This window comes from Sinocyclocheilus rhinocerous, unplaced genomic scaffold (genome assembly GCF_001515625.1).
Source record: "Sinocyclocheilus rhinocerous isolate Xijiao unplaced genomic scaffold, SAMN03320098_v1.1 scaffold95, whole genome shotgun sequence".
In the NCBI taxonomy this organism is placed as follows: domain Eukaryota; kingdom Metazoa; phylum Chordata; class Actinopteri; order Cypriniformes; family Cyprinidae; genus Sinocyclocheilus; species Sinocyclocheilus rhinocerous.
In genome coordinates this window covers 1,685,843-1,695,302 of record NW_015662004.1, presented here as the reverse complement: position 1 = coordinate 1,695,302, position 9,460 = coordinate 1,685,843, and the positions used below count along the sequence as shown (strand labels likewise).

General features: G+C 36.6%; 1 protein-coding gene across 4 annotated transcripts in view; it reads left to right on the top strand.

Moving 5' to 3' along the window:
• The first annotated feature begins 1,529 nt into the window (after window positions 1-1,529).
• The window catches only part of LOC107727274 (RING finger protein 145), a 25,724-nt gene continuing 17,793 nt past the window's right edge, over window positions 1,530-9,460 (top strand). Inside the window, exons 1-2 of one of the 4 annotated variants that reach the window (XM_016537096.1) lie at window positions 1,530-1,675; window positions 4,028-4,245. In XM_016537096.1, the coding sequence (XP_016392582.1) occupies window positions 4,068-4,245 (178 nt within the window). In that variant the 5' untranslated portion in view covers window positions 1,530-1,675; window positions 4,028-4,067. The other 3 variants (XM_016537097.1, XM_016537098.1, XM_016537095.1) reach the window with 3 other exon arrangements.

The following is a 9,460-nucleotide window of genomic DNA, read 5'->3' as shown; positions in this document are numbered from 1 at the left end:
ACGTCTATAACAACGCAACTCTGAGGGGAAAAAAACAGCTAAACGCGACGGAACAGTCAAATATTTGATGTTATGTGTACATAGAGCGACAATTAGCGCAGACGGAACGCACGCAATAACGCGTCCTGTATGTCGTTACGTTGAGACAGTTTAGATTAAAACGTTTAAATTAAATACAGAGGACTAACGACACCATACTATTGTACTTTTAATTTCTTATTTGGCTTTAATCAGTTATATTAGTATGCTTAAACGTACTGCCTTCTTATTTATATGACACGTAAAATAGTTTACGAATTTTGAATGAGAAACGAATCTTAAATTTCCTTCAAGTATTGCTAGTAGATCTTAAAACATAATGGACAACAAATTACGGCGGTATATTACATCAATATTAAGTTATAGTAGATATCGAATAATACAGTTTATCACAAATATACTAATAATACTTTACATTTATTAAACAATGTGTCTTGTTTGAAACAGTGTACAGTGTGCGAGTGCCATCTATAGGTTCTTCGGCGTCAGAACAATATATAAACATTCGTGAGACGTTACTGTGGGTGACTTGAGAACTTCATATTCACACCTATTAATTCACCTTCCTATTTATATTCACAACATATTTGGCCTCGATAAACCACATATGTGTGATGTCTGATAAAAAAAAAAAAAAACACTTGTCCCTTTTAGACTTGCACTCTAATAATTTGCTGCTTGTTTTCTTAAAAAAAAAAAAACTAACTAACGCTTGCTTCCTAATCTTTTTGTAATCTATCTGTTTTCTTTTCATTTATTATACAATTAATAAAAGCAAAAAAGACCTCTAACACTAGCTTGCTCTATTCTTTTTCTATTCTATCTGTTTTCTTTTTATTTATTATATTATTTAAAAAACCCTTGCTACGTGTACTACGTTAAGCTAACTGAGACTTGTTATAGCACTTGTATATCATTGCTCTTTTGTCGATTTTGATTGCTTCCATTGTCCTCATTTGTAAGTCGCTTTGGATAAAAGCGTCTGCTAAATGACTAAACGTAAATGTAATGTAAATGTCTGACTATATGTAATGGTCCTGCATTAAGTATAAAAGCAGAGTCTAAAACACATAAGAGAACACTACACTATTTACTTGTCACCTTCTATGCTATATGTTGAGAAAGCAAATTTACGAATATTTGGCTCATGAGTTTTAAATACGTCACAACGCTTCAGAAAGATTACGTAGAACGTCAACATGATTAATTAATATTCATGACCTAGTCTAATCCATAGAGGTGGAACTGGGTACTCTGCATTCACCTTGAAGCTTCCGCGAAAGACTCAGATCCGAATTCGTTCCTCGAACCCATCCACTCTCTCCTTAGTAACTACGTGTCTCATTTCTACTTCATTTGTCAATAAAACCATTCATTCATTATAACCAAGCCTTCGCCATAGTAGAATTTATGTGAGACAAGCGCTATCTAGCGGCCAATCTCCGGTATTCAAAAATTGCGCATGCGCAGTGCACACTCAAACGGTGTGCGTAATGGCTGCCTGATGGAGTAAGTGAATTTAGTTGCTCCGTCTCTTCTGCTTTCAATTTGACCATAACGTTGAGACGTCTGAGTTAAAAATGGTTTATATTCACCCTAAGACGAAATCTAACAGTGTGAAGTGATTAACCAATATGTAAGTCTATTTTTATTATAATTATCGAAGCGTTTATCGAAGCGTTACGGACACAAAAACCCTTGCTACGTGTACTACGTTAAGCTAACTGAGACTTGTTATAGCACTTGTATATCATTGCTCTTTTGTCGATTTTGATTGCTTCCATTGTCCTCATTTGTAAGTCGCTTTGGATAAAAGCGTCTGCTAAATGACTAAACGTAAATGTAATGTAAATGTCTGACTATATGTAATGGTCCTGCATTAAGTATAAAAGCAGAGTCTAAAACACATAAGAGAACACTACACTATTTACTTGTCACCTTCTATGCTATATGTTGAGAAAGCAAATTTACGAATATTTGGCTCATGAGTTTTAAATACGTCACAACGCTTCAGAAAGATTACGTAGAACGTCAACATGATTAATTAATATTCATGACCTAGTCTAATCCATAGAGGTGGAACTGGGTACTCTGCATTCACCTTGAAGCTTCCGCGAAAGACTCAGATCCGAATTCGTTCCTCGAACCCATCCACTCTCTCCTTAGTAACTACGTGTCTCATTTCTACTTCATTTGTCAATAAAACCATTCATTCATTATAACCAAGCCTTCGCCATAGTAGAATTTATGTGAGACAAGCGCTATCTAGCGGCCAATCTCCGGTATTCAAAAATTGCGCATGCGCAGTGCACACTCAAACGGTGTGCGTAATGGCTGCCTGATGGAGTAAGTGAATTTAGTTGCTCTGTCTCTTCTGCTTTCAATTTGACCATAACGTTGAGACGTCTGAGTTAAAAATGGTTTATATTCACCCTAAGACGAAATCTAACAGTGTGAAGTGATTAACCAATATGTAAGTCTATTTTTATTATAATTATCGAAGCGTTTGTAAGGGAATAACGGACACAGTTCTGTAATGCCACTGTTAGCTGGGCAGATACAAATAATTGAACTCTACGTATTTATCACATTTACCTCAAAAACATTATTCGTTAGTGTTTTAAGACCTCTAAAGCAGTTAAATATAAACTTTAATGGATTATTAGCATTAAGACGATATCCTTTAGTCAGCACAAACTCCTCACAGCCAATGAAAGTCAACCGTTATTGTTCTGGTTCGCGTTTAAACGTGTGTTCTGTCGTCCTAACGTTGTAATATTTATGTCTGTAAAAGGTTTATATTTTCAATTTTTCTCAGTCGTCCTGTTTTTTTTTTACTGTGTGACTGTTGATGTGTCGGGGTTACTAGAGTTCAAACACGTTTAACACGACAAGCATGACCATAACTTATCCACGTGAGTTTAAATATGAGAAACAGCACTATATTCTCGTCACAGCACAATTATTTGACTGTATTGTTGAAGAAAGCAGTATGGTTATGTAAGTGTAGTGTTTTTTTCCGTCCGGTGGTAATAAGAGAAGTAGGTGTGTCGTTCTTATACTTCCGAAAAGTACCTTCGTATTCTCATGGTTTCGTAAAGATAAGAGTGTTATTATGGTTTTAGAGATGTATTATGATTTTGTTTGGCGATAATATCATATTTTTGTAGTATTATTTGTTTTATTTGTATTTTTAGCAAATAAACATTTCAAATACTCAACAAAAAACTTGTATATAAAATGTGTACTCAACTAAAAGTTCTAAGGCAGTAATCTTTTCCAACAGTATAAGTCTTTATTATCACTTTTTATCAATTTAACAACCTTGCTGAATAAAATAATTAATTTCAAAAGAAAGAAAAAAAAATACTAACCCCAAACTTGTGTATATTGTTACAAAATATTTCTATTTTGAATAAATGCTGTTCTTTTTAACTTTTTATTAATCAAAGGATCCTGAAAAAAGTATCACAGGTTCCCAAAAAAAATATTAAGCAGCAAAACTGTTTCCAATATTGATAATAAATCAGCATATTAGAATGATTTCTGAAGGATCATGTGACACTGAAGACTGGAGTAATGATGCTGAAAATTCAGCTTTGCATATTTTAAAGTATATTTATATAGAAAACCATTATTTTAATTTGTAATAATATTTCACAATATTACAGTTTTTTTCTGTATTTCTGATCAAATAAATGCAGCCATGATGAGCAGAAGAGACATCTTTAAAAAAAACAAAAAACATTGTGAATCTTACTGATCCCAAACTTTTGAATGGCAGTGTATATATAAGTCTATGTATGTATGCACTTTATTATTATTATGCTTATTAATTTTATTTTGTCAAATTTGACAAGTTGAAATATAAACTTATCTTGTCTGAGTGTGTCTCATGATTTATTTCCTCAAAGGCTACAAAGCTAAGTGTCATTTCAATAGGACTGCTCTGTTATTCTCTGCTTGAAATCATGTTTCTCTCTCTCAGTTGAGGTTGAAGCCTTTTCGGTGCCCTGCTGGTCATAGCGATGAAGGCGCGTGTGGAGGCGGTGCTGAACGTGGGTCTTCGGATCCCCAGCATCATGCTGCTGGATGTGCTGTACCGCTGGGACGTCAGCTCCTTCTTCCAGAAGATCCAGAGGAGCAGTCTCAACAATAACCCTCTCTTCCAGTACAAATATATTGCCCTGTACCTGCATTATGTCGGTATGTCCAAACACAACAAGCAATTACTCCTTGTCTATACAACAACCACTGAATGACATTGAACTGGAAATGCTCTTCGAAAGAACTCCTTGAAGTCTTGGGTTTCTTAACTTTGGGCATAAAAGGGATAAAGGGTGAACTAACCCTTTAATGATGGGGGAAAGCATGAACAATGGTGTGTTATTACTTTTTTGGGGCGGACTGATCAGGCTTTTAACTGGTCAATGATAAAATGGACAACAAAGTTAAGGCATAGAGTCTTATCTAGACTTAAGGGTGGGCTTTTTTGACTTGGCCCAATAAGATACCACCCATAATACCATAGCTGCAACACTGGCAAATGTTGTGTGGCCAAGTTGCACTTATATTTTCTTAATCAAATGTAAAACATGCAATATTAAAGTGTATCTTCATGACTAGTTTCAATTTGTGGTGGTCATGGTGATGTTCCACACGCAATAACATCTTTTGTGTGTGTTCTGGTTCTCTTGGCTGTCTGTGCTCTCTGTTGAAGAAAAGCAAAGTGCTAGTGTTTGCACTCTGGCTGGAGTCCTTTTGTAATGGGCCAGTCAGTGGAAACACAGAGTCAGGAGTTGGGAAGATTTTTTATGATGGGAATAGTCAAGGTTGTTAGCCATTAAACCCGTAATTAAACCATAGAACTGCAAGCTGTAATTAAGGCTCATTCTGGGTCACGATGCCTGTTTTGTTTGTGTCAAAGAAAACATGGAAACAGAGAAAAGCTGTGCAAATGTAAATGATATGGAAAGAGTTCGATCACTCTTATTCTTTATAGACAGAATAAAGAGTCCAGCTCTGCACTATGGGCTTCTCTCAGCCAACCTCATGAGATGCACCCTGGGTAATGTTGTTAACTTGTCACGAAAGTATAAGTTGACACACTACCTTGTAGGCCTGGGATGAAATATTTGAATCAATTCTCATTTTGATGAACCGATACCAATTCCTAAATCCCAAGATTCAATCTGTGCTGTTTTCAGTTGATGAACAAAACTTAATAAAACATAATTTGTAGCACACATCCCATCTAATAAATCGCAGTAAGCTAGTGCTGGGTATCGAGTTCGATACTTTTTAGTATTTAGTGTGAATGCGTCCCAGCCCCCGTAGCTGTAAGGCTACTTTTACACTGGTGCGCTTCTGTTTTAAAATGAAAACGTTCCTTAATGTAATCTTGTTTAAATAGATTTCATAAAATTGGTATCGAAAAAAGTATCGCTCAGGAACCGGTATCGAAGTCAAGGTATCGGTATCGGTATCGGTATCGAAAATTTTTGAACGATACCCAGCCCTACAGTAAGCTTTGTTGCTTCTGATAGCTTTTAAATTCTGGTAGTTTTATTTTAAAATTCAAAAGGTAAATACTGTTGTGGTGCTTTTCAGCATAGCGTGACAAATTTCTGTGCCTCAGTACAAGCGATCCTCAACAGTCCTCTTTACTACCAGTTACTACACGTATTTTTTTGTGTTTGCTTGGTTTTTATTTTTATGTAACTGACTTGGCAATAATAATAACTACTACTACTACCAGTTACTGCAAGAAATGAACATGAATGAGCATCAGAAGGTCTGCTGAAGGAAGCAGTACAACTTACTCACTGAAATGTCTCGGGTTTCATGTAATTGCTCAATCAGTGTTTCAGTCGTGGAAAGACGTCAGTGAAACAGCTTGTGAGCAGTGTGTCATGCAACATCACATTTACCTCAGGAAAGACATTCAGTGTCCATAAACTTGATGATCAGCTTGTAAAATAAACCCTAGAAAGTTGCATTTAACATGTTCTTAAATATTTAATGTAGGTTTGAATAAATGAATCATGAAAAAAGATATGACATCCACTGTTTACATGTTTATATTTAAACAACAAACTGGAATAGAAATATAATATGGTAATGCAAAGCTATTATAGTACATTTTTATTTTATGTATACACACATGCATATAGTCAAAGTACATATACCATAGTCAAAGTATTTTCTTACCGACTGAATCTCTGCTGTCTGAGATTCTGAGGGGGACTTAATAATAATAATAATAATAATAATAATAATAATATTTCTAAGACAGAAATATTACTTTTGTAATTAGGGTTGCAAAGGGGTGGAAAAGTTCTGTTTTATTTCCGGAAACTTTCCATGGTAACATAATCTAGGGAATTTGGGAAATATTCCAAATTGGGTACTTTACAGGAATTTATGGGAATTCATTGGAAATTTGGAGAATTTTTTAGAAACCGTATCATATACAAACTTAAATATAAACATTTTGTTTGGTCATAAGCTGACATGCATGCAAACTAATGCAAATTTAAAAAAAAAAATGGGGGGGGATTCCCCCTTTAGGTGACTAGGGGTTATTGTGTGGGGGGGGAGGGTCATTTTTAGACCATTTTTTTTATCTCCTCACCTCAAACATCATCAAATGTTTGCTCAGTCAGTGTATTTGTTTTTACAATAGTATAATTTTGTTGTGCAATAGCTTACACACAGCACGAGAAAGTTTTAAACATAAATGTATGTAATATTTATGTAATTCATGTGAATACGCAACAAGATGGACATTTTGACAATATTTTGTGTGCAGGATTCAAGAAATGATCTGTGCATGTTATGGAGAAATGCACAGTGCATGTAGGGTGTGTGGCCTCAATAGCCCTGCAGTAAGTGCTGTGTGCATGTGAGGAATGTGCAGGGTAGAAATTAACCTGAAATAGCATTAAATCTACTTGCTTTAACCAAGATTATGCTGGAAGATTTTTTTTTTTTCCAACTACATTTAAGGGATGGGTCACGATTTTCGAGCATAGAGGAGAAACAATAATGTACAGTATGTGGAAAATGTGTTTTTTGAACCTTAAACCACATAAACACATTTCATTACACCAAATACACAAAATAATGTGAAAACATCATATGACCCCTTTAAAAAAATTCCCCATGTTTTCCGTGCTGATGCGGTGGTGGCGCTGCCAATAACGCACCTAAAAGCTGTCAAAGACAACAGAAGAACACATTGTTTCACGCGCACACTGTAGACTTGCGTGGCATAAAAAAAGACTTGCATAGCATATAACGGTTACAGTAACCTGGGACGATGTCAAATAAGAGCGCTGTGCGGACCACAAACACCCCCGACTGGGTTAGAGGTGTGGCTAAATCCGTATTCAGAAAGGCGCGGAAAAAAATAATGCGTTCTATGGAGCCACTAAAGGGACATGGTTAGCCGCTTGCTAACGGTAGCCTGTTACATTACAGTACATAACATTTCACTTACCACATAAACAGAGTAAGGAGAGATGACTGATAGGATGATGGCGAATGATTTGCAGATCCTGAGAACCACTGACAAACATCTAATCTTGTAAACTGTGTGGTAAGTACTGTCGAGTGCTGCTCCGTACGTGTGATCGCGAATCTCGAAAGTGAAAGTAAAAAACAAGCGCGCATTCATAAGCGATTTCAATGCCCTGCAGTTTATATACAGTGTAATTACCCAACGATATAATTGCGACAGAAGATATTGAAGTATATTTTTCCTCCCATCTCGTATCTATTCCCTTTAGTGATTCTATTTTTTGAAATGGAAATGTCCTAGTCTTATGAGCAGTTGATGTATGCTATTCGACAGACTGTTATGTTAATAAGTGCCGTCATTCGGTTATGTTTATTATTAGGGGTGCTCCGATTGATCGGCTACCGATCACTATCGGCCGATAATCACGTTGGGATGTTTGATCGGCGGTCTCTAAAAAGGCCGATCTCGAAAAACCGATCTCAAGCTGATGATGCTGTTTGGCACGACATGCAGCGGCACCGTCTCAGTCCCTGTCCGGCGTGGGTGAAATAATTATAATATTTAATTTCTTCATTAAATAACTTATAAAGTAATTTGAAAACCTTGTATGAGACCGACGTAATTTCACAAACAGTGAATCACCGCGCGCGCTCTTTCTTTCTCTGAAAATATGTAAATGGCTTCAAATCACTACATCGCGTCTGTCTATAAGCGAGCTGCACGCTGCACAGTTGACACAGGAATTGTCACTTGCACAATCGAGGCAGTGTCACATCATCACTAAAGTTTATAAACTGCATTACTTTTTAATTCTTGCCAGTGTTTAACCATTCAGCGCTCGCGCGCTCTCCTGGAGACCGTGCGCTCATGCACACTCGCACTCGCAGCGCACACACATAATGCCAGGTTCACATTACTCCGTTTGCAGTGCATATGTGGTGTGTATTTTTCCCGCGCTCATGTTAACGGATTAATAAAGCGTTCACAATGCACGCAGTTGCATAACTTATAAAGTAATTTGAAAACCTTGTATGAGACCGACGTAATTTCACAAACAGTGAATCACCGCGCGCGCTCTTTCTTTCTCTGAAAATATGTAAATGGCTTCAAATCACTACATCGCGTCTGTCTATAAGCGAGCTGCACGCTGCACAGTTGACACAGGAATTGTCACTTGCACAATCGAGGCAGTGTCACATCGTCACTAAAGTTTATAAACTGCATTACTTTTTAATTCTTGCCAGTGTTTAAACCATTCAGCGCTCTCCTAGAGACCATGCGCTCATGCCCATTCGCAGCGCACACACATAATGTCAGGTTCACACATACTCCGTTTACAGTGCATACGTGGTGCGTATTTTTTCCGCACATAATGTTAACGGATTAATAAAGCGTGCACACGGTTGGTGTACGGCAGTGCGTTCCACGAGTGGTGCGTCTGCAGCAGTGCAGCGATCGTTTCCGCACCAAGTTTATTTTTGCTGCACTGCAAGCGCTGAATTAAAGTAACAGTGCATTGTTTGCAGTAAATTTGGACATGGATTGACACGAAAATGTTGTAATTACACCATAAATGCATATTATTAAAGTCTACTGTGTTTCACAGTCAACATATGGCTTTTTGGCTAGGTTAAAGGGAAAGAGCACTTTTAGATAAACAAGGCAATAATAGATGGCACTCATGGAGGTAGGAAAACAAAGTTCTTTATGAACCGCAGGATTGCTTGTAATAAAGATTGTATTTTAAAAGGAAAGGCAGTAGAGCTGACTATTTCTGTCAATGTCAACGTAAGAAAAGTAGTTTAATTGTTTTGCCACTTGCTTGAGCAACTTAATATATAAATCTAGAAGTAAATGCAAAAGTAAAAAGCATTGAATAATGTGTTGCTTATATTTATT